The sequence below is a fragment of the Strongylocentrotus purpuratus genome, unplaced genomic scaffold (assembly GCF_000002235.5).
Source record: "Strongylocentrotus purpuratus isolate Spur 01 unplaced genomic scaffold, Spur_5.0 spur5_scaffold_11, whole genome shotgun sequence".
Classification (NCBI taxonomy): Eukaryota; Metazoa; Echinodermata; class Echinoidea; order Camarodonta; family Strongylocentrotidae; genus Strongylocentrotus; species Strongylocentrotus purpuratus.
In genome coordinates this window covers 5,993,307-6,019,560 of record NW_022145596.1, presented here as the reverse complement: position 1 = coordinate 6,019,560, position 26,254 = coordinate 5,993,307, and the positions used below count along the sequence as shown (strand labels likewise).

The following is a 26,254-nucleotide window of genomic DNA, read 5'->3' as shown; positions in this document are numbered from 1 at the left end:
AAGATAAGGTGTAGTGTTTCCTTTAAAGGCATCGTTTAACGGTGTTAAATCTGAGATGCATGTCCCTACGTGTTATCAGTGTCTGTTATATGGTGTAATATTCAAGCCCTAAACAACTTGCGCTTCAAAATGATCATGAAGTGCCTCAAAAGAGTAACAAATCTTTGATTGACCGGTTTTACCATACTCATTTTCCCAATAGACTGTAGCGCTATAAAAACTGTTTGAAAAACAGAAAATTTGATTTCAAATTCCAATCATAATTATCATGATAATCAGACAGGCGATCGGATTGTCAAAGTCATGGGGTTCCTGACTGACCTAAAGGTTTATAATTAACATTGCAACATGAGCTAAATCCAGGATTTTGTTTCAGGATCTGAGACAATGTTACGGAGTCACTTTAAGTGTTGTTCAAGGGTTCAGTGAAGTCACGTTAATTAACCTTTCAAGACATGCTGAAAATCACAAACAAAAATTACAAAAAATGTTGGTATTGAGGTGATAATGTCTTAAAATGGAGAGACAGATAGCCCAAGAAATGGAAATTGTGAGTCTACTTTTGGAATTCAGTGACTGAAGATCACACACAAGATTTGTGCTTCAAAGGAATTATTGTAATAATTTATTCACCATTCACTCATAATAGACCAGTTCACAGTTAGCACACATGTCCCTAATGACCCTCGAATATCCACAGATCTTTAAAACATGAAGAGGTCCCACTTTGTACATTTTAAAATAATTACTCCTACAGCGATAGAGGTGCTACATAAATAGCCTTTGTTTCCCCTTTTCAAAGAATACTTCCACCTGTGTATCATGGAGTGCACTGCTCGTGCATAAATGAATAATGATCACATAACTTTCATGAGCACATATCCAGTATTTTGTCTCCGTGTATTTCATGAATTGGTCTGCAATGACCTTTATCTGCTCATGCTCAGACTGCAACCGTGAACTGGCTTATTGGTGTGTGCATGTCATGGCAGATCTTGCAAAACCTTGAAGGAGACACTATAGAAGAAGACTTGAGAGAATCTGGCCTCACCCAGGCAGATGCTACAGACTGTAAGTCTTCGAGAAGAGCCATAAGGGAAAAGAAACCTCCAACACTACACTGTGGAGAAAATGAATTCTAAACTGTGATGATGACTTGTCTCTTAAGCATTTGTGTCTATTCTTTTCAATTTCTTGTTATATTTTGTAATAGTTGGAGGAGATCTATAAAGGCCAGGAAGCTGCCCAGTTAGTCCAACAGCTTCAGGAGTCAGACTCTCTGCATGAACAGGCAGACATAGTTCACTACCTGTATGAGTCAAAGTGAGTATGTTCATTAGGTTCCATCACTTTTCTTTCATATTGCTCAATACTTATGCCTCAGTCACACCTTTGCGTATTTGGCCTGCGCATTGCTGCATATTTATGGCAAGCAGTTTTAACTTTTATTCCTATTTCTTGATATCAAGAAATGATTTTCTGTTGTAAAGCTGTGGTAGTTCTTGATATCAAGAATTAGTTTCTTGATGTAATGAATTCAATTCTTGATATCAAGAAATAGGAATAAATGTTGAAACGGCGCAGCAATACACAAGCCAAATACGCAAAGGTGTGACTGAGGCATAAGGGTTCCCATGGTCATACCAAAAGCTGGAAAGTCATGGAAAAATAAATTCTACTGGAAAATCATGGAAAGTCATGGAAAATGAAGAAAAGAAAGAAAAAAATTCCCCAAGTCATTGGAAGTCATGGATATTTTGAGGGGAAGCAGAGGCCGTCACAAACAAGAAATAATATATGTCACTGTGTGGTAGTTATACACTACTTGGATGCTGCCAACCCATATCAAAATAGTAGTTATCGGGTCATGGAAAAAGGCGAAAGTGGGTCATGGAAAGTCATGAAATTTAGTTCTCAACTTCCTGTGGGAACCCTGTCTCATGTACATAGTCATGTTGAGTAATGTTCATTAGATAACATTAGATGAAGTTTGTTAGACATTGTTCACTATCTCTATGAGTCAAAGACTTCCAATCCAATCCAGGGGTTGTAGTAGAACCTCATGCAACAAATGTAATTCTGTAGATCAGGGACCCGTTTCACAAAGCCTTTTTTCAATAACAAATGACAAAAATCAGTGACAAATCTGCTGATAACCAACTAGAAGCAAGGATTTCACGAGCTTAAAAAAAACTGTCATTTGTCACTGATGACAGGTTTTGTGAAATGGGGCCCTGATACATATATTGCTCATAGTGTAGCATGGAAAATCTTTACCCTGCTTTAAAACTCACTGGCACAAAAAATTGTTTAATACCCAGACAATGCTTGGTTTAATGCCGTTTTAAAATAGGAAGCATAAAATGATGTATATTAATATTATGGAATGATATTTTTGATTGGCCAGTGATGTGATTTGTGTCAGTAAAGGGAATTCTTGCCTCCACAGTGACATGGAGCAGAAACATTTCATCATCATCATGAATATGTGTGGATTGTGCATAGAATCCCACTTAACTGCTTATTTAATTCAAACATTCTTTTTAGGGGTATGGATTGGGACACCAAAATCAATGGTAAACCTGGAGTGACTGTCAAGGCATTGATTGAGGAGCTTTATTACAAGGTGAGATGGAAAATCAACCTAATTTAAATGATTCTCATTCAACCCATTAGTAGCTTAAAACCTGTCTGCACTACTTGTAGCTACTTGCGCCCTCTATATTGCAAACAATGCCTAAGAGGTACCTGTTGGTCCCACATGATCCTCTTTTTCTTTATGTTAATTGAGAGCTGATTTGATAAGATAACCATATGTCAGTGACCATGCTGGCAGGTCCAATCCCTCCTGGCAAAACTAGTGCAGACAGGCTTTAATGGATTCTTTTCTGCCAGCTAATACAAGAACTGTCTGATTGCATTGGACAAGTGGGGTTAATAAATTAGTCAAATGAGGGTTATAATATTTTTTTGGATGAAGATGTAGTTTATTTTTATTGTTGTCTTTGATTATGTCATTAGTACTGATACTACTGTTTTAGTTTCAATTTCTACCATTATTACTTTTGATATCTTTGTAAGATTAGTCAGTTTTGCTTGAATGGGAAGCAGAGATACACTACCTGTACCTTCTGTGTTCATTCCCTCAAAAGGAAAAGGGTATTTTTTATTGATTCACTCCTGTGGTCAGTATGATGCTGTTTTATTCATGTAATGAACTTTTCAATCAGATTCATCTATAGCCTAGCATCTGATTTGTTATGATGCCTTCATTATCATAAACTAGAAAACCACTTGTACAGTCATGTTTCGTCAAACCAAGGACAGTCAAACGTGCTTTAGTTTAGTGACCACCTGTCTATAATTCCTCTTGTCTACAAAGACCAAATTTTTTGTTTCCTTTGAAAATGGTTTCCCATTGAAACATGTTTTGAAGGAACCTGTCTACAAAGACCACGTTTTGTGTTTCCCTTGGGTGGTCGCTATAGACAGGTTTGACTGTATTGTCTTCTATCTTCTGTATATGTTATACGCACGTTTGTGCATATATGCAAGACTGATTGAGGTGTTTCCCATTTGTTCATCTACTTTATCCCTGCAGAGTGCCCATCACAAGACTTGGTCCGTGGTGCGTCACACGGCCGGTATCCTCTGCAAGAGGGTGGAACACCTTGCCAAGTCAGTGACTGACCTCTTAGTAAGGCAGAAGCAGGTGTCGGTGGGTCTACCCCCAGAGCCCAGGGAGAAGATCATCACTGCACCCCTCCCACCGGAGGAACTAGAGACACTCATCTATGAGGCCTGCGGAGAGGATCGTAGCTCGGCTGTGCTTACACAGGTAAACTGCAGAGAGACAAGGGTTCTACGATATGTGCTGTGGTGACAGGTCCTCCGTGGTCAATTTGCCACACTCTTTTTCAATCTCAGGATCCAACACTTTACCTCACTACAACTATTTCCCAGTAGGAAATATACCCCATTGTTTCCAGGCGACTAGAGGGATTTAATACTTTCAAATATTTGTTTAAATATCTCTGATACCTTTTGTATTATAAGATCATTTCAATCAAATCTTTTGAAATTTCATTTCATTCTTTATTGGGTGTCTTCATGGGTATTGTTTGGGATTTCTACTTCCTTTCCTTTTTTAATCACCTTCCTCTTCTCTTCTTTCATTTCTCCTATAGTTCATCTTTCCCATGTTTATTTTCTCTGTACCTTCATCCTACTTTTTATGTTCCATATGAACACATATATATTTAGAACTTTTGTGTATTCTTTAATACTTTCTCCCTTAAGTTTTGAAGTACTTTATTTTCATTTGATTCACTTTCCTCCTGATCAGGAATTACTGATCTACCTCTCCATGTTCATCTGTACGGAGCCGAATCTCTTCACTGAGATGTTGAGACTGAGGGTGGGCCTGATTGTACAGGTCATGACCTCTGAACTTGCTAGAGCCATGGAATGCGAAGGTAATAACCCCAAGAAATATAATATAATGATAACATGATAATGTTGGCTTCTTGTAACATTTACGCCTATAAAGCCAAGATTTTCTTGGTGTTCCTTTATTACCCTCATTTTAACCCTGTTGTCATTATAGTGCTTAACCTATTTGATTCTGTTCAATTTTGAATAAAATGCATTTTCTAAAGACTCCAGCAGGATATCTTGCTTAGTTAGTATTCATTCACTTGAAGAACTCAGAGACTGAACTGCTATATAGTGTTAGGACAACAATCATGTGAAACAAATTGAAAGCATGTATCAGGTTTTCAAGTGATATGGCAAAATCAATGATTTTTTCACAGAACAGATAGATGACCCCTTTCAACCATCTTCTATGTTTTGAGCAATTTCATATTATATATATTTTTTAAATGTGCCTGTACTTTGAAACCTAAATGAGTTAGTGGAAACAGCTTCTCACTGTTATGTTTCTTTTAAATATGTCATTATGCATATCATTACTCATTTCCCCCATTTAAAATCAAATTGCTTTACTCCTTTCTTGCAGTGAATGAAGCATATGAGCAGCTGGTGACATTAAGTCCTTTTGAAATTAAGGATCTTCTGCATCACATCCTCAGCAGTAGAGAATTCATGGTCAACACAAGTAAGAAATTATTCTTTTTTTTCTTATATTGATTATTTGCTCAACATTATATTTCATTGATATATTTATGTCAGTTACATCATTTATGATCTGTTTCCCCCATCACTTTTTATCATATGATCAAAGACTTTACTTATTAAGTGCTTGTTTGGTCATAATTGCACTTTCTAAAGGGCCCTTGTGGATTAAAAGCATACAAAAATGTCCTATTCACATCTCTTGCCATAGTGTGTAGTCTGATCAGGTAAATTATACTTTTTAATCTTGAATTCTAGTAACCCCAAAAGCTTTGTTGTCCAGGGTGGGGGTAATGGTGATATAAGGCCTGACATCATCAGCTTGATTTGCCAAAAAACTATCCCGATCGCAAATTAGTCAGTTAATTTGCATCTTCATCAGTCTTCTCAGGATATCTTCTCGACCAAATATCCATTCCTGAGAAATCTTGGTCTTGTTCCAAAATATCCCGCTATTTAGGAAATAGCGGGCTAGTTTACGCCTGTCCGAGCTAGCAAGTGAAAGTAAGATTAATTGTCTTTGATGATCATGCATCTTCTTTACAGCATCACATCGTGCTGGTACAATGGAACGCCAGCTGTCTATTGTGAGTTCACGATCCAACAAGTTCCATGGGATGTCGTACCTCAAGGGTCAGATATCCACAGTGAGTATCCACGCACTTGAATGCAACCTCCCTGGTATTAGCCAATCAGCAAACAGCCATCTGCTGTCAGTTGTGGAAAGACGGACCCTGATTGGTTAATGTTTCAGAAGAGTTTGATTGTTACTTGCATTGAGATTCAAATTTACAACATGGCACAGTGTAAAGCATAACATATGCCTGTCCTTTTTAATGTGATTTCTATTTTTGGTGTGTGTGACTTGTTTCTGATTTGTAGTATGAGGTTCACATGTTCATGTTATAATGTGGTATATTCATGTGCATTGTACTATGTGTATATATTGAGGGAGCAGGGATCTGCTTACCTTTATTCATAAATTAATACCTTTTAGGCCTCTGGATGATCTGTTCTTTTACAAAAAGAAGACTTCTGATTACAAAATTTATTGGAAAATGGTTATTATTTGTATTATTCCTATTCTCAAAAAATTAATTGGCATTAATTAAAATTTTGTGCAGGAGCATTATGGATATGGATAGCAAGCAATCATAATACAAGGATTTCAAAGCAGTACTATCCTAATCTTTTTCTGTGCTTTTCAGAGTTCCTCAGACAAGCCCTATTCGACTGTGAGTGGTGACTTGATGGAGGAGGAGCTGACGGAGCGTCAGGGTCAGTGGTTGAGGAGAAGACGGTTAGATGGCGCCCTCAACAGGGCACCTCCAGACTTTTACTTTAAAGTTTGGAAGATTCTAGAAAAGGTCTGTTTATTTTTTAACGTCATATGTTAGATATGTTATATTTTGGAGTAGCAATACATATCCCCCCCCCCCCCCCCCCAGCAGAATTTGCAGCATGCCCATTGTATTAAAGATAAAAACTTGAGTAACTTGAGTTCTCACAGAATCAAATAAAGCTTACACTGAATGCTCAAGATTACAAATAAATGTCATTTGCCAAACAATTTTGGTACAAAATGTATACTGGCTGAGTAATGAGCATAGAAAGATATGGAAATCAAGGTATGTAGGCCCAACACCATTTGTGTAGTCCCATATACATCTTTCTGTGTACAGTGCTTGTAACTTTACCAAGACCGGGCCAAATTTATTATGATTTTGATAACTCCAGAACCTTGCAGTACACACCAATACTTAAATGCTACATGATCAACTTTGTCTGATCCATTCTTTCACAATGCAATCGCATGACCAGAACTCTACTTTATCTTTAATCGTAAGGGCTTGGGGCATCAATATTTTGCTTATCTTGGAGCTTCAGTTCCGTTTGGAATATAAGACTTGTGTTTCATGTTTGTAAATTGTACTTCAACTCAGAGCTGAAGTGTAATGCATTAAAGAAAAAAAATGTTCTTAACGTTTTAGTTTTTGATATTTTTCTTACAGTGTCAAGGCCTACGTATTGTGAGTCACTTCTTACCCCAGCACCTGACCCGTGAGATGACCCCTCATGAGTTCAAGTTTGCCCTGAGAGTGGAAGAGGTTCTCAACAGGTTTGTTCTCATGCCTCCTACCATCTTAGTATTATAAACCCATTGCCTACTGAAACCAAGTGGCCCCTGTATTAAACCTATGGAGATGAATGAAGTCAGTAGTCAATGGATTAATAAATTATTTACCCTGACCTGTCACTCCAGCCCATAGAACACTCCCCTAGGTATAACTCATTGGGATACAAAGGTGTAATAGTAAATGGGGTTTCCCTCCTGCTCTTTATGAAGAGTGACTTTGTGTGCTTAAATTGTTTGAGGGATGAGTCTCCTCCATGCAAATAACTGGCACACTAACCCGTGGATAGGTCATGAATACATTTATAAGTGAACATGCATTAAGAATATTTCACATATTTTAAAAAATATATACCGGTATCCATTTCAACTGTAAAATATTTTCTTTGAGGTTGTCATTATGTTTAATTTAGCTATCATTTTTACAACCTTTTATTGGAGCTTTGTGATGCATTCAGTTTGATGACAATAATGAGAAAATTAGAGCCATTGGCTTGTTTAGAATCTCTTTTAGTTGTAGTTGTAGTGGTCTAAAGTGGAATTACTGCCATGTTTTTCTCATATCGTCGCCTGGCTGGAGAAGGGCGTTAGCTCAAATTTTAGGTCAATAATGAAACTTTTAAGCAGAAGGGTGTAAGCACTAAATCGCCTCAAACTTTTATAAAACTGACTTATTTCTGAGAAAAAAATTGTGGCCGTGTTCTACTATAATATTTCTATTAGTCTTTTAAGTTTTAAACCAATTTTAGGGGCGCAAAGCAGTTTAAATATAAAACAAATCTTTAAATGCGAATAATTTGAAAAGTAGTTTTTGAGTCGCTCGCGCGATATCTATTATTTCTTGTTAAATTTAACGACCAGGGGAGTGTTTCACAAAGATCCTCAGTTGAACTTGTCTCTAACTTGGACTTAACAATTATGGAAAGCCATTAGCATCTTTGAAAATATTTTGTAAAACTTATTTTAAAAGGCATAAAATGTTGATTCAAATCATTCATATTTTCTATTATCAAGGAGATTTCATGTTCTTCATGTGGAATTTATGGAAAATCTAAAATACTTAAATTTCTGATTTTGAATATATTTTATTTTAAGGCTACAAATGGCTCTCCATAATATTTAAGCCCAACTTAGAGTTAAGTTTGACTTAGAATCTTTGTGAAACACCCCCCCCCCCCCCCCCGATCCATTATGCCATTCCTTCTAATGAATTGTTTTTGTTTGATTTAAATTGTAGGATTCCTGAGCAGGAGTACCGCCAGCTGATGGTGGAGTGCTTGATGGTTATCTCTCTCGTCGTTGAGAATGAGTGGTTACATAACCTTGGAGGGGTCATAGCAACAGACAGACTGGTAGCAGAGGCTAATGAACTCTTCTTACAAGATCAGGTATGCACCCTTTTATCACGTTTTGCTATTTATTTTCAATTCAAATTGTTGTTGTGACATATTTATTATGTATTTATTTCATTAAATACATGATATTGTTTATACATGCTGGTACTAGTGATTTAATGGCCAAGGTGTTACATGTACTGTATAAGCCAATTTTTTCGCGTATCAAGGATTCAAGGACAAATTTGTGAGTCGTTAAGTTCATTTAAAGCCACAACCACTACCAATTATGTACTTTTCAGTAATTATCATATTATTTCCATGGAGCATGAACTCATTACTGAATATCATGATCATCATGATATAAGAGTTATCTTTGAAGAAATAAATGAAAATAAAAGTCTCAAAATGCGATACATGACTTGGGGACAGCTATATTGTATAGACACTGTGTGTGACATGCAACAGGCCTTACTTTTGTAATGCAACATTACTTGCTGGAAAAAAATTGTGTGTTGTTACATTTGCTAGTACTAGTACAGCAATTGCTATTACTGTTATCAGTTCCGGTTCTTAAACACTGAGCCATCATTTCCTCGTCATGGCAAGACATCGATCTACATTTGCCACACTCAACCCAGGTGATGTAAATGGGTACCTGGCAGGAATTAATTCCTTGAAATGCTGGAGCACTGTTTAAACTGCAGCTAGGCTAAAGTTGGGGTAATAATAAATGCGCCTCGGAATAGAATTATTTAGATAGACAGCGCTATAGAAATGCCTATTATTATTATTATTATTATTATTATTAGATGTCCAATGTAACCTGAATTGCACATCTTTTCACACATTTTCCATGCAGTTACTCATTGCTCTGCTTTAAAAGAAATATATAGATCACTTCAAATGATCCGTTTAGCTCAAACAATCCATATTCTCCTCAGGACTCCTCAATCCTCTCTCTCTCTCTCTCACATGGTGCACCCGCAAGTCTACTGTAAATCCATATTCTGTAGGAAAATAAATGGACTGCAGTAGTTTTATACCATGGTGGCCTAGAAATCCAGGCATTCTTTATGTAATGTACCTTGAACATGAGAAGTTGAATGACAGATGGAAAACAGAACGTGACTGTATTTTCTAAGAATATGAGCACAGCCTTGCTTTTTATGTGTGAATAGGTTGTTTACACCTGAGACTGTCTACAGGTAGGCCTACCAGGTTTTAGGGCTTTAATTTAAGGTGTGACAGCTTTGGTTTCATAATTATCAAGGTAATTGTAATATGCCTATTATGTCATAACAGCTATATGATACTGGATGTCCATGAGGTTATTACATGAAAATATTGGATGAGATATATTAGACGATTCCAAGTGGAGTACAACATTGTTTGCATGTGGAGTTCAGTATTACCTATATTGCCAAAATTCTGACAGCAATATTATTCCAATTCAAGCTATTTTTAATTTTTGTCATTTTTCAAAATTAGAAATATCACATAATCTCTCTCTTGTGCAAAGTCAAGATGCTATGAAAGTCTGTATTCGGTACTTGATCCATTTTCATGCCGAGGCATCGTTATACCTGCCAACCCTTCTGAATAATGAGGAATATTCTGATTTTCAAATTTTTGTTGTTGTTGCTAAAGCCAAATTAAGCTTGTATTATCATGTGAATGGCTGCACGATCGGGCAGCGAATTTGCATTCGCTTTTTTGTACAAATTTACCGCGTGTTGCCAGTTACACTACCGCTGCATGTGCGAACGCCTGTTAACAAGGTTCGAGGGCATACCATGCTAGAAATTCCTAATTCTTTTTTCAAATGTTGGCAGGTATGCAGGTCTGTCTGTCCTGCTTTTTATAGTGCGATAACTTGAGAACTGACGCGAAAAAGGCTGTTAGCATATGAAAGTTCTTACTAAAGGTACAAACAAATTCGATTTGTATGTGTAAAACAAATTGTTCAACCATCAAGAAGTATTGAGCGGATTTTAACCAAACTTAGATCAAGTATGTATTAGCATGTAAGGATGAACTGATTAAATTTGTGGGAAGAGGTCAAAGATCTTAGGGTCATAAAGAGTCAAAGGTTTTATGGGTTAAAGGTAAAATAAAACAAGGTCATAAAAATGTTAACAAAATACCACAAAATATCTTGTTAACATGAAAACTTGAAAAACCTGAAAGCTATTTAAACCAAGCTGTGATGAAGTGTAACTGAGCATGCAATGATGAACTGATTAGTTTTTGGAAGTTAGAGGTCAAAGGTGAAAGATCACAGGGTCATGAAAGTGTTAGAATTTTTTTTTAAAAAACGTCTTATTACGATGATTATTCACCAAAAATTTAACCAATGATGACCAAATTTGGCTCATGTTTCTATGAGCATGAAAGATTAAATGAAAAGAGGTTGGGTTTCGTGTGGTCAAATATGAAAGACCGCAGGATCAGTCATTGATGAACAAACATTCAAGGGAGGCATATTAGAGATGTAGTCGCATGCATCTTGTTTTTTTCTGTTCATGTACTTCAAAATCTTATATCGTCTTCATCAATGTAAAGGAAAGTGAAAGTGCAAGTTGAATGAATTGTGGGCTATTGATGTGCAAAACTGAACAAATTGGGACACTCACCCATACTTTTACTTTTGTCGACAGCACAAAAATTATTTGCAACAAGCATATCAATGTGTGTATGCATTGTCTAGCCTTGCATGTTTGAAGGCGTCTTTATCGTTAATGCAAATGCCTTGTACTTGAAATAATGCCAATAAATACTATTTCGTTTTTTGTAGAGCACATACTGCACTTACATTAGCATGGTATAATAGTCTGATGCAATTCCAAAGATCCTTGGAAATCATTACCCAGCTTCAGAACCAGCGAGTATCAGCAGTGCTCACTTAGTGCATTTCAAGGATTACCAGACCCATCTACCACACCTGAGTGGAGTGTTAAAGTGTGGCAAGACATTAATCTTGCCACATTTGAGCACTCTGCTCAAGGATGTAATAGAGAAGCACTAAGAGGTCGCAAACCATGTACCTTGTCATTTTGATCAACAGTCCAGTGACATATCCTCTGGACCATGATGACTCAAAAAATACACTGTTTAATGATCTGACTGGACTCACTAGGGTTAGTTACATGTAGATAACAGAAAAATTATAAGATAATTTAGAAACTGATCTTGGGATATTAATTTGATTGTATTCATTGTTTTCAATTAGTTCTATAAATGAGAAGAAAAGAAATCACAGCAACTTATCGACTAAAGTGACAGGATTAGAAATAGGGGGAGGGGGTGGGGGCTTATCAAAGTATACATTTACATGTAAGATGTACCTAAGGGGTAATTGTTGCTCGGTCAAACCTGTCTATAGTGACCGCCCAAAGGAAACACAAAAAGTGGTCTTTGAAGACTTTGATTTTGATTTTGTAGACAGTTTCCTTTAATACATGTTTCAGTGAGAAACCATTTTCAAGGGAAACAAAAAATGTGGTCTTTGTAGACAGGTGGTCACTAAAGCAGGTTTGACTGTTTAAGGGTTAGTTGACCAAATGTAAGTCTTTGTAGGAGTGTCATTTAGTTGATTTTAAAGTGATAGCTAAAGATCATGGCTTTTGGAAAGTAGAAAGCCACAAATGACACCCCAAGAGTCATAATATAATGTAGGTGCATGGGAAGACAGTTCATGGGTATCTAATGTCAATGACTACATTTTGTCATAATGTACATGTAGGTGCATGGGAAGACAGTTCATGGGTATCTAATGTCAATGACTACATTTTGTCATAATGTACATGTCATAATGTACATGTCATAATGTACATGTCATAATGTACATGTACACTGTAGGTGCATGGGAAGTCAGTTCATGGGTATCTAATGTCAATGACTACATTTTGTCATAATGTACATGTCATAATGTACATGTCATAATGTACATGTCATAATGTACATGTCATAATGTACATGTCATAATGTACATGTCATGATGTACATGTAGGTGCATGGGAAGTCAGTTCATGGGTATCTGATGTCAATGACTACATTTTGTCATAATGTACATGTCATAATGTACATGTCATAATGTACATGTAGGTGCATGGGAAGACAGTTCATGGGTATCTGATGTCAATGACTACATTTTGTCATAATGTACATGTCATAATGTACATGTCATAATGTACATGTAGGTGCATGGGAAGACAGTTCATGGGTATCTGATGTCAATGACTACATTTTGTCATAATGTACATGTCATAATGTACATGTCATAATGTACATGTAGGTGCATGGGAAGACAGTTCATGGGTATCTGATGTCAATGACTACACTTTGTCATAATGTACATGTCATAATGTACATGTCATAATGTACATGTCATAATATACATGTAGGTGCTTGGGAAGACAGTTCATGGGTATCTGATGTCAATGACTACACTATGACTTTGATTCATTCAGTTCCTGAAGACAACTAAAGTTTGTTGACTCTGGTTTACTTTAATTCGGAGTTGTTTACTGTTCAGACCTACATACATAAGTCATTCCTACATTCTGTGAAGTAATATGAGATGAGGGTATTGACTCATTGAGAGGCATTACAATATCAAATGAAGTGCTCTTACAATGTAGGTTAGGTCATGATGAGAAAGGCACCTGGGGCTTTGTTGTTTTGTTTACTTGCGTAATGTTCATTGTATTTTCCATAATGATACATATAAATAGATATCAAGGACATTTAAAGATAAAGTTGAGTTCTGGTCATGCGATTGGATTGTGAAGGAAACGGTGTGGAATCGATCAGAAAAAGTTGATCGTAAGATTGATTGTAAGTTTTTATTGACTCTATCGACCCCCTCTCAGGGTATGAGAGTACAAACATATTTACAACATAGTATCAATATTTAATAATAAACAATGATAAACATGTGATAAATATGAACAATGATAAACAAAATATGACAATATGAACAAAGACAAACATGTGATCATACGAACAATGATTAACATCTGATAATATGATCAAATAAACATATTTACAAATCAAGGCGAACTGGGCAATTCACCCTCCTACCGCTACGTGAGTGCTTACGTGAGTGCTTACTTGTGAGCTATCATTTACAGAATTACCATCTACATGTACCCTTGGCTCCTGTGACATAATTATTCTAACAAATTTGGCTAAGTTTCTTAAGCTGGCAAGCATGAGCTGTATTAAAAACCTTATCCATGTGCAACGCACTTGGTCTTATTAAAGCTACTACTACCGTATACATTTTTCTCTCATTTTGAAAGAATGGACATACAAAAATATAATAAAATGATAATGATGATGATGTAGCATTTAAGTATTTGTGTGTACTACATAGTTCTGGAATCATCAAAATGATAAGAAATTTGACTCAGTCTTGGTAAAAGTAACAAGCAAGAAAGATGTATATTGGACTACACAAACATATGGCACAAAAAGGAGACCCACATTTTTTTTCATATTTAGAATATTTAGAATATGAAGGCATTGAGAGCCATGCTTTTCAGGGAATATTTTTACTCTGATGTTCTTCCATACTTGCATAATACCAATGAAAACGCTCACAAATTATTGTTCACCTCTCCCCATAACTCAACCTTCTCTCTAAGTGCTATGGATGCGTATTTCAAGGTGGAACTGAATACTCAAAATCTGTGAATGTGTTGTCATGATATTTGATATCAGAACATCTGCAGATAGTTTTGAATTCTCTGTAGTTTTCCCAGCTTTAAGAATAATATGTTGTTTTTTTATAATTATAATATCATGACTTGTATATGAATTTTTAATGACCTGTCATTTTGTAATGTTCATCAATTTTGTTGTTGTTTTGTTCCCACTTCAAACAGATCACCTTGAAACTCCTAGGGCCAGGGTATCATTTACAATGCAACAACAGATATCACATATACAATGGAGACAGAACAAAAAAATCCCATTGGGTCAAGTTACACAATAAAATTCATTAAAGAGAGCCAGTAACATTGTTGAAGGTTGATGAAAAAAATGTGTATTTTTTGTATGAAATGTTACTTATTATATTCCTTCTACCGTACTTACCCTCTATCATGCGAAAAATCCTGAACAAAATTCTCAAACCACATAAATATTTATGGTTTTCTTTCAAGGCGTCACTGTGCGACACCCTCTAACAGTAAATTCCTCCAACTAATTTTTGAGTTTTCCCAACTGTTTTTCCATGAAAATAAGACATAAAACAGGCTTTTAAAAATCTTTCAACACTTAAATGTTTGGAATGGTATATAGAGCCAATTCATTGCTTTGTGACGATTTTACATACACTTAAAATTTTTATTAAACTATAAGATTTTATCACTTGATGAACTCAGATGAAGTGTTGCAGTGGCGCATGATCCCTTGTTGACTATTCATTGTGAGACATCCAAATATCACTAACGATATTATTTTCGATATTACATCCGCAGTGAGTAATATATTTAGCCTTAGAATAATATAGTTGGCAGAATTCAGGAATCGATCAGATCACTTTTTCTCAATTTTTATTGTTAATAATGGTCTGTTTTCGCTCAAACCTTCAGATTATCTTTAAATGTATATCTAGCATTGAAGTCACTACCTTAGCACCATTTTCTCTCATCTGAACAATGTTACCAAGTCCCTTTAAAACATGGAGGTTTCTAGGGCTCTATTTATACCTCTGAGGTTACAAAATTAAACTTTTGAAAGTTAATGCAGCACCTTTGGGTAGAGTCCAGGCGTAAAGCTCTTTACCATGCCATCATTTGGTGGATCAGCACCGTGATTAAAAGATGAAAACCGACAAACTCAAAGTATAAATAATCTCAATATCCCATCCTCCTGACGTCACAGAAATTCTTTGGTAATTGGCTGTGGTCTGGTGAACTCTTCACAGAGAGAGAGAGGGAGGGAGGGAGAGAGAGAGAGAGAGAGAGAGAGAGAAAGAGAGAGCAGATGGAGGATGGCTTGTTGGCTAACATACCAGCAGATGATTAGATTTACAAACTGATGTGGGACAGGGTTATGAAGAGGATGAAATGAGTTATTGATTGTAGCCAGCCTAGAAAGATGAGAAAAAGGCTACTTCGATCATGAGGGTCACTTTCCTGTTATCTTTTGCCAATGACTTTTAGACAAATAATGTAAATGAATTTTAAATGCCAGCCTTATTTTTTTTGTGTGAATAAAACTGAATATTATAAATGGCAATATTATGAGTAAAGTAAGGAAGCTTAGTGAAATCTAGTGGCACAAAATGATGTGTCCACAACAAAAAGGGATAATAGTTTGTGATGTCTGGTGGTTAAAAGTTTTTTTGGGACATATCTGATTGAAATTTAGGTAATATTAAACCTAATTGAGATAGTACATGTACTTTTCCAGCTCCCTATCCTAACCATGTAAACCTACCTCTATGTGATAAATGTATAATTTTCAACAATTATGAATTTTGTTATTTATAAGCTACCTGAGATATATTGCAAGTTTGCCTCCAGTATCAAAGTGTTTAAAATCAATGTACAGTATGTGCTCTGCTACAGTGCAAAACTCAAAAGTAACAGTTATGTCTTGCCATTACACTTAGAAAACTTATTAACCTCATGTGATAGCATTTTTGCCTTTGGGATATACACTTAGGAAATACATGTACACAATTTGGTATTACTTGTTTTTGTCTGCTTAACTTGGTTTGGTGCAAGTTCCTATACTGTGCAGAGATTCACAGTTCACTCACATCATATTTGGTAGAGAATTCCCATTGCTCTTCAGAATTATTAGAGAAAACCAACTGGTATTTCTGAGGAATATTTGATAGTACATTCAAGTGCAATCTAGATAGAATGTTAGAATAAAGTTTTTTTTTTTTTTATTTATTAGAAAAATTCATTTACATGGTACATGAATATTTTTTGGGGGGCAATACATAGGCATATTGATTATTAAAAAAATAAGTACATTTTTTTTAAAAGATGAATGAAATTTTTCATAGATTTTACCTTATGGCTAACATAGGTGGATAGGGAGTATGGAATGACAGTATCAATTTGAAGTTACAGGTAATGATATTGCTTTCAGTGGTTTTGATCCAAATCCACCAGATAATCAGATTTTTATTGGATTTTTCAAACCCTCCTCCACCACAACTCTCAATTGATTATACCCAATGTGAACTGACCACAATTATATTCGGAGGGAATTACTGACTGATCTACGTAATAAACTTCCAACCCAATTTGAGCGTGATCTTGATAATGACTTCTACATGCACCCACACACAGACATCCCACACCCTCTATCAGTTAGCATTCTCATTCATTACCACGCTCCATCTGCATCATTCACATCGTATTCACACTCTGTAATGGGTGCTTTCACACTCATCCCAGATTGAACACTTAACTGATCTCTGAGAAGTGACTGTTTATAAGTGGCCCAAAAATTGTGGAGGGATGTGTGCAGCGCTTTGTAATTGCAAGGAAAAGATCTTATATCAAATATCTTTTGGATGGATGGATGGAACAAAATTTCAAACATGAGAAGCTAGGACCATGTATGAAATTACTGGGACCAAGATCCCTTTATAACATATTTCAAGGTCATCTTTTAATCTGATGAAGGCAGAAAATGTTCCTTCACAGAATTATTCAAACACTGAATGTTCAAGGCTATATAAACTGTATGATATCTGCTCAACTTATTTGTTAGGATTAATATATACCATCTGAGTTGTGAGGAAAGAAAGATATAAAGGATATCAAGCTAGCAAAAAGATAGGACGTGATCACTTGTTCCAATTCAGTGTGACTATTTTGAAGTAGGAGGGGGTGGGGAGGGGGGGGGGGTGTGACATTGACATGTAAAAGACCCCTCTACCAGTGCGGTCCTGTTTCCATTGATATCTATTCGCCATATTCCGGAACTTGCAAATGAATAAAGGAATACATGGCCAGTGAAAAGCAGGGTTCCTGCACATCGATGCGTTTCTCGGGTTGCAGGAACCAGTGCGATGATATGTGTCATAGATGAAGAATGTTGTGTGCAGAGATGTGCCTTCTCTTCGTACCTTCTGCTAAAATCATTACCATTAATATTTCATCATAAAAATACATTGATACTATCCATTACTGTTACGGATGTTGTTGTTTTGTCTGTTAGACTGTTAGACAGCCATTTAGTTTTGTCAGTATATCGTTCTGTACTGTGTTATTACAAAACAGCTATTACAGATGTTTGTTGTTTTAAAATTATTATTATTATGATTTTGTTGGGGGGTGATCTTGGTGGCTTTGCTATCTTCCCTTGCCTTCAGCTTGGCAAGATAGTAGCCCAGAGATCACCTCTGCGATGAAAGTTTGTCCCAATGCCAGAGTAGTCGGTCATTATTTGCTTACTGTTTTTACCAACTCTTTCCTACCCCCTCCCCCAAATTCTAACAGCAACTTTTTTATAAAAGTGGTGAACTTTGAAAAGTATTTCTTTTGAGCATGCCAGCTCTTGGGTGATATTATAGGTGTTTGTGAAAGTTGAAGGTCCAAAAATATCTTATATTTCATTTTGATTTTTGATTTATGGATGAGGGTTAGAAATTGTGTTAAGCAATGATTGTGATGTTATGTTACACCTAATTTCACTCAAGTGTCAAGTATATGAATGATTGATTATGAATATTTCATGGTTGAACAAAGTTCTTCCATATTGATGTTGATTTATACTGGTATCTGAAAATAATGATAATTCTGGAATGCCCTAAGCAGAGCAGTGTAATTGAAAGGGGCAAACAGGGATGCCCAACAGGACAGATATTCATGAAGACCTAAACTATAATATCATCTCTTAACTTTTTTGAATAACTGAAGAAGATTATGTTAGTTTGATGTTTTCTAAGACCAAATAGATGCTTCGAGAAAAAACATTTTCACCTTGATCAACACTGTGTAATTACCTTTAAAGGGGAAGTCCACCCTGAAATCAAGTTAGTTTTAATAGGAGTAGAAAAATGAGAGAAACAAGTCAGTGAAAGTTTGAGCAAATTCCGATTAAAAATAAGGAAGTTAGGATTTTTGAAGTTGTGATCAATCAAACACAAATTGGCAACTCTATGACGTATCATGCGAGCTCAACTTCCATTTGCTCAGTACTAAAAAAATCTAAAATTTTCATTTTCCCTCAAGAAAAATTTCAACCATACATGCACCCTAAATATAATAATTGCAAATATGTTTCTATACTCCCCCTGCAAGGAACAAATATATATTCCGTCATCAATAACGAAGAAAACATGATTTTATGGAATATTATGCACAAAGCAAATGAAGGAGAGCTCGTATAATAAGTCACAGAGTTGCCAATTTGTATTTGATTGATCACAACTTCAATAATTCATAACTTTCTTATTTTCATTCAGAATTTGCTCAAACTTTCACTCACCTGATTTTCTTATTATTCTGCCTCTATCGAAACAAACTTATTTTGGGGGTGGACTTTCCCTTTAAATGAATCAACTTGAATCAACTCTTATTCGAGGTGAACTGTCATATGGAATGCATCGTCTTTTGCTTGAAAGTTTGATATGCATTAGCAACGTCAATCATATATAGAGCTTGCTTGAAGGTTATCATCCATATATTATTCATTTTTCACTTGACGGCATTCTATGTATGTTTTTGTATATCCATGTAGAGAGCAACCCAGCATATTCCATTTTGTGCCTCACAGATTTATGCATGGTTTTAAAAACCAATCAACAACAAAAAATAGAAATTGCCGTATGGTACAAGTTACATGTTTCGTCATGCGATGAGAAAAATGTAAATAGCATGGTAGACATATTTCAATACTGCAGCAAATATTGTCTACCGGGTATTTGTATCTCATAGAAACTCAGCTGGCTTCATGTATCTAGCTCTGTAATTGAACCTTCCAATCTTTGACGGAGAATTAAAAAAAACGAAAGACGGGAAAAATAATAATAATAATAATATTTAATTTTTATATAGCGCTTTACAAATATACTATTACCCCAGTCATTGGATTCAGTGCTTGCCCACACACACTGTGTGCACAATCTCCACTCCCTGGGGAGCATTCCAGCCGGGCATTACTTGACGCTCACAAGCTGTTTGACCAACAATGACGGCCGCATCCTACCGGGTACCCATTTGACACCTGGGTGGAGAGTAGCAAGTGCAGGTTAATATCTTGCCAAAGGATATTAGTGCCATGTCATCAGTGACTTCGGGTGATAGAAATGTGCTTCCTACCTGTATGTTTAATGTATTGAAACCATATTAGAGAGAGATTTTCTTAACATTTTTTGAAAATTTTGAGTAACACTCTTGTTTATTTTCTGTGTGACAGTCACACTCAAAAAGACTAGTCATTCTTACTGGGTCACTAACTGCCATGAAAGTCACCAACCTTTTTTTTGTGAAGCTGGACTACCGGAACATTCCAAAGTGCCACAAGTCTAAAAGATTTAGAGCAGTGCCAATTAGATGAAAGAGGGTGCTTATCCATTATCCCAAACAAGCTAAAGCTTGAGCTGTTAGACCAATTAGTACTTCTCAAGAAATAGTTGAGTTTATTTTCAAGTGTTTGAGTCAATAATAATGATAATAATGATAATAATAGTCATATTTGTAAAGAGCTTTATATTCTATTTATTATTACCCTGGTTATTTGATTCAATTGCTAATCCGCACATGATAGAGCATACTTTCTGCTCCCTGGGGAGTATTCCAGCCAGGTGCCATTTTGCAACACATTCCAATCCAACCACATCAACGTTCGCATCCTACTGGTACCCATTTAACACCTGGGTGGAGAGTGGCGAATGTAGATCAATGTCTTGCCCAAGGACATTAGCGATGCGTCTGGACTCGCACTGCGAACGATGTGATCATCAGTCCAGTTTACATATCCACTAGACCACAACATTTTTATGTTAAGTAACCCTTGCTCGCTTGAGGAATAGACTTGAGCTGCAGTGTGTAATAGTCCTATTGAATCTTTATCAGTGAATCACACTATGAACATGACAGACAAAGAACGCGGACAAAATATACAGTTCCTCAGGCAGACAAAGGAACATCCCTTCACTGCTATTATGTAAAAAGGTGAATATGCATGTGACACCTGTTCTACACATTTTTACATAATAGCAGTGAAGGGATGTTCCTTTGTCTACCTGAGGAACTGTATATTTTGTCCGCTTTCTTTGTCAGTCATATTCATAGTGTCAGCCCATTAATTGGACAAATAGTGGGCTATTTCACAAACAAACCGTAATTTAATTGGAATAATAACTCAAGTTGTCTTGCCCAAGGACATTAGTGCTGCCGCAATGGGACTCGAATTGCGAACTATGTGATCCGCATTCTAGTTAAAAATCCACAAGACCATGAAGCAACCCTTGCTCGCTTAAGAAATTAACCTGAGATGCTGAGTGGAAGCTTCAACAGTGAAACAGCCCGCTAATTAGACAAATAGCTAATTCACAAACAACCCCTTTGCGTCGGATAATAATTCAAGTTGATATCCCCAGCAAAATGGTGGAATACATGCAGCCAATTTTCACTCAAATTATCTCAAAGTTAAATTTAGTTTAGGGGTGTTTCACAAAGATCCTAAGTTGAACTTATCTCTAAGTTGGACTTAACAATTATGGAAAGCCGTTAGCATCTATGAAAATATTTTGTAAAAGATATTTTAAAAGGCAAAAAAATGTTGATTCAAATCATTCTTAGTTTCTATTATCAAGGAGATTTCATGTTCTTGATGTGGAATTTATGAAAAGTCTAAAATACTTGAATTTTCACTTTCAATATATTTATTTTAAGGCTACAACTGGCTCTCCATAATTGTTAAGTCCAACTTAGAGTTAAGTTCGACTTGGGATCTTTGTGAAACACCCCCCTGGTCCCGTAATTTTCCCCAGTCTGAATGAGGGGGCTGTTTTGAAAACTCAGGCTAATGGAAACAGGCCTTCTAGAGAGAGGTCTGCTTGTGAGATGGAGATCAGTCCAGATTGACTAATTATCATGAGATAACCATCCCTCTATCACCATCTGTTTGGACAAGATCCCTTTCTGGATTTGATTTGTTTAAAGAGAACTAGCTGTGACCAGAGACTCTGCTTCTGACTCATCATTACTAAAAGTTCTTGATACAAACCCCCTGTCCACACACAACATTTTCCGTGATTAGCTATACCGTTTCGCGATAGTGATACCGTTTCGCGATAGTTTTACGATGAAATTGTGTGTGTGGACGCTCACTAACGATACGTTGTATAACGAAACTAGTCTAACGAAACGCAGGTTTGGGCATCGTTTCGAACTGAAACTCAATAAAGAATCACGCCTAATCACGCCTAATCACGGAAAATGTTGTGTGTGGACAGGGGGAGTGTAACTAGTGTAACTAACTGGGCGGGGCTTAACGTGACCTCGAGCGAAAGGAGTCCAGACTGTAGAGTTTCAGGATTACTTTCTTCTGTTTATGGACATCCTTGAATTTATACGATGATTATTTATATGACGTTTCTTGTGTGTGGACACTTTTGAAATTTATACTATGATTCTTTATACGATGTTTCGTTATAGAGTTTCGGGATAAATTGTTTTGTGTGTGGACACGCTGTATAATTGCTTCCCATCTGTGTGCACCATCATATTCTGTTTTCATCTTTACTTCAGAAAATATATCTCATTTCTCTCTTGATCTCCGTTCCTCTTTTCTTTTTCTCTTTCCCCAAGGCCTTTCTGTTTCTGTGTCTCTTTCTCCTCTCTCTTTACATCCCACTCTTGCCTCCCTCTTTCTCTCTAAAAGTCTCTTCATATAATTTTCTTACTATTTTCTCCTTTTCCATTCCATTACTTCTCTCTTTTCTGTTTTCTATTATTTTTTTTTTTAAATCTCATCCTATACTTAATCTATCCCCTTGTGCTCAACACTGATGGAATACTAATCACAAGTCAATCACAGAAGGTCATTTCTCATATCATGTCTTATAGATTAAAATATTTTATACATTGACACAATCTACTCTCATGGGTTTCATTCACACTGCTCATATTTATAACAATTAGAAATGTAATTCTCTGGATTCATCAACTGCATTTTGTCTCATAAAGGTTGGCCTGTAAGTATTGTCATTCACGTCTAAAATACATGTACATATGCCTGTAAAATGATTTTTATATTTCATTATTTTAAAAAATGGATGAAGGATAACACTTAGCATTTTATTTTAGGGAAAAATATATTTTACATTGTAATTTACAAGACTAAGTAAAATGGAACTGTCATCCATGTTATTAATGAGTCCTTGTTAATAAAGACTTTTTTGTTCTCATTTAAATTATCTCGTAAATCGTGTATTCTCTGAATTGAGAATGATGCAATATCATTTAGTGCAAAGTAGGTATGGGCATTGGAAAGCTGTACAGCATTCCACTATTAGATGCTTTATCAGGTCACTAGGTCAATCTGCCATGTGAATATCTTTTATTGCAGGAGAATTGCAATCAATTGCACCCTTTTCTCCCAATTAAGATATGTTATACACTTTTGTATACAATATGTAGGCCTACCCCATTTAATAGGTTTCATCCAAACATTGAAACTTTGGGCTTTTCACACCAGACATATTTCTTTATACGGATCTGTCTCTGGTGTGAAAGACCTTAAAGTTTCAGAGTGTGGATGAATCCCATTGCATCGTGTTTATCTCATCAATATAAAGGTAATGGGGAGTTCAACAAGTTAATGAAGATACCAAAATTCATATCGAACAAAATGATGATCTGTTCAACAACAGACAGACAACAGTTAAATTGGAAATATGGATAGGATATATCTCTAGATAGGATAGCTGGCAGTGTGATTATAATTTTCATCATTTTTTGTTGTGGATGATTTTAGTGACTATTTTCCCCCCATCTGAAATTTAAATTGAGACACAAATATATTCTATGACCTTCAATGTGTACTCTTTCATGCTTTCCTTTGGATGTCACTTAGTCCATATGTTATCGACCACATCTACAACCTTAGCATGCCCCGTAAATGTGTTAATTTGCCAGCCCTACTAGATGTTAGGTAATTTGAGTCAGAAAAAAAAACGGAAGTAAAATGATACTCGTTGTGTCAATCTATGCTCACATTACCGTAACACTTGGTTAAGTAAGGGACACCAAACAACTGAATACCCCGAACGTGCCCATATAATTAAAACAGTACTTGAACAAATGATTTTGAATTGTATAATTTTTTTTAAGGTGGAAGAGAGTTGACGAAAATACTTTTACTCCATTCTTTCTGTATAATTGAAAAGGTACATTTCTGCTTTGTTATTGAAAGCATTCTTTTTTTATATACAATAATGAGGAAATTCAGTGCACTCATTTTCTTGGCCTTTTCCCAAGCACCAGATAACAGTGAGGATAATTTCATATTTCTTGTATTAAATAAGTCATTCATTTGGAAGCCCCCTTGTTGGTAGTCAACTATCAGGTCATTTAATTAACTACTATAGAAGCCATACTACCATTACACTCTTATTTTTTTAGGGAAGGAGGGGGGGGGGGGCTATTACAGGCTTGCATAACAATATTACATAAATTTGTTATTCTGAAATATTTTAAAGAATTTTTTTGAATGTTTTCATGTCCTCAAAATATTGCATAGTATAAACCATTTTTTTTTTTAGATCAGGGGGATATTTCTATATTTGTTATTTGCTTGTAAAACCTTGAAAAATTATCATACAATATATATATATATATACACATATATATATATATATATATATATATATATATATATATATATAGTGTTTTGAGATTAAAAAGACACCATAATACTTGATAGACACACTCATGGGCTTCACTTGACAGTATTGTTTTATGATGATGTCATTTTTTGTTTTCTGTTACACAATGCAATGTTTGTCTCCCTCTACAGGTGACCTATGATGGTGATGCTACCCTCTGCTGTGCGACCCCTGACCGTAGAGGACCTTCACCTCTTCCTCTGACCTGTGGCGGCATTGCAGGTATATGCCTCCACTTCTATGATACTGCCCCCATTGGCCGCTATGGAACAATGACATACCTTGCTCGTGCTGTTGCCAAGCAACTCAACTTGACGCAGCATTTTGGTGCTGATGCTAAGGTGGAATGCAAAGTTAGCTGATTATTTGAATAAAATTGATTTGGGGGTTTGGGGAAAGGAAGGCATTTACTTTTCTTTATTATTACTTATTGCTGGTCTATTCTAATTATGATAATTCATACAAAATCATGAAGGAAGGAGGGTTCTTACAGATTTGAAAGATTTACAGATTTCCTTCAATTTTTGCTAATTTGTAAATTGAATGTGCTTGTAATGTACAAATATTTATTGCACACAGCTAAGGTGCTAATAATGATTTTAAATGTTAGTAAATACTCCATGATAGATTCATATAAGTGTTGCATACATTCAGATGTTCTACAGAAGAAAGATAAACAGACGGATTGATTAAAAATATTTGTTTAGAAAGCAGTTTAGTTATGTCTTACTTACCCGTCTCAGTGCCATTAGGTGGTTTAACTGCTAAAATTAAAATATGAATTCTACCACTTTTACAGTTAGTGAAACTTGTCTTTCCACTCTGAAATTGAATCGAAATTGGTTGCAGAAAAGTTTGATGTCGTTGAACTCTGTTTTTATCAAATACAACAACCCCCCCCCCCTCCTCCCCCTCCACACACACACACACACAAACAAAACTTTTTTTAAAAACCCTTGATTTTTTAAACTTATGTATTGAAATCATAATCCTGATCAGTGTTTCAAAACTTAGGAGCTGCATATTTTTAAATATTAAAATTGTAAAATTAAAGAAACATATTTTTGATCATTGGAGGAGCTTTATGATTCATATTTGTTACCTACTCTTACAAATACCATTTAAATTTCTGGATGAAGTCCCCCAAAATCATTTTAAAAAAGTGAACTGTAACCAAGTGAGCTATCTTTCTCAACATTTTTAATGATCCTCTCATAACTCTTAAAATGAAAATTATTTCTGTTGAAATTAGGCAAATATTTAACGTTAAAAGAGAAAACCCACAAAGGCTTATTAGTACTTACAAAGTGACTGTTGATTAAGCTCTCAATTCGATTCAGAAGAGAAGAAATTATATGGATTATATCTTGTCTTTTTCCCTCCGATCTAGTTGTGTAATCAAAGAAAACAATACAATGCCTAAAGTGTGGATGTTTTTTCTGATTATTATTATATAATGGTGTTTTTTATATGGATTGCTGTATTTTTAGGGTGAAATATTTGTGTGTAACAATAGACAGCTGAAATAAATATATTGATATATTTGTATATTTCCTTAATTTTTAGCGACACAAGCTTTGCACATACATCCTTGTAGGATGGTCCTAGTGTTTCAAAAATGTACTGACATGAATCACCTTTGTGTGGCGATTGTGCTAGGTTTAGATATGACTATAAAGTTTCCCATTGTCCTAGAATAATTTTTGGCTGCGTTTAAGCTCAATTTTGAAAGCAGAATGAACGATATGAAACGCTCATCGTAATTGCTCATCG

At 35.7% G+C, this 26,254-nt stretch overlaps 1 protein-coding gene across 1 annotated transcript in view; it reads left to right on the top strand.

Annotated features, from left to right (window-relative positions):
- Nucleotides 1-25,037, top strand: part of LOC115922171 (phosphorylase b kinase regulatory subunit alpha, liver isoform-like) — a 51,586-nt gene extending 26,549 nt beyond the window's left edge. The window contains exons 16-25 of the mRNA XM_030980467.1: nucleotides 1,214-1,323; nucleotides 2,548-2,626; nucleotides 3,602-3,838; nucleotides 4,346-4,475; nucleotides 5,021-5,119; nucleotides 5,683-5,783; nucleotides 6,345-6,503; nucleotides 7,149-7,255; nucleotides 8,508-8,658; nucleotides 24,613-25,037. Coding sequence (XP_030836327.1) covers nucleotides 1,214-1,323; nucleotides 2,548-2,626; nucleotides 3,602-3,838; nucleotides 4,346-4,475; nucleotides 5,021-5,119; nucleotides 5,683-5,783; nucleotides 6,345-6,503; nucleotides 7,149-7,255; nucleotides 8,508-8,658; nucleotides 24,613-24,843 — 1,404 coding nt within the window. The 3' untranslated portion in view covers nucleotides 24,844-25,037. The remainder of the gene's footprint in view (nucleotides 1-1,213; nucleotides 1,324-2,547; nucleotides 2,627-3,601; nucleotides 3,839-4,345; nucleotides 4,476-5,020; nucleotides 5,120-5,682; nucleotides 5,784-6,344; nucleotides 6,504-7,148; nucleotides 7,256-8,507; nucleotides 8,659-24,612) is intronic.
- Nucleotides 25,038-26,254: the final 1,217 nt, after the last annotated feature.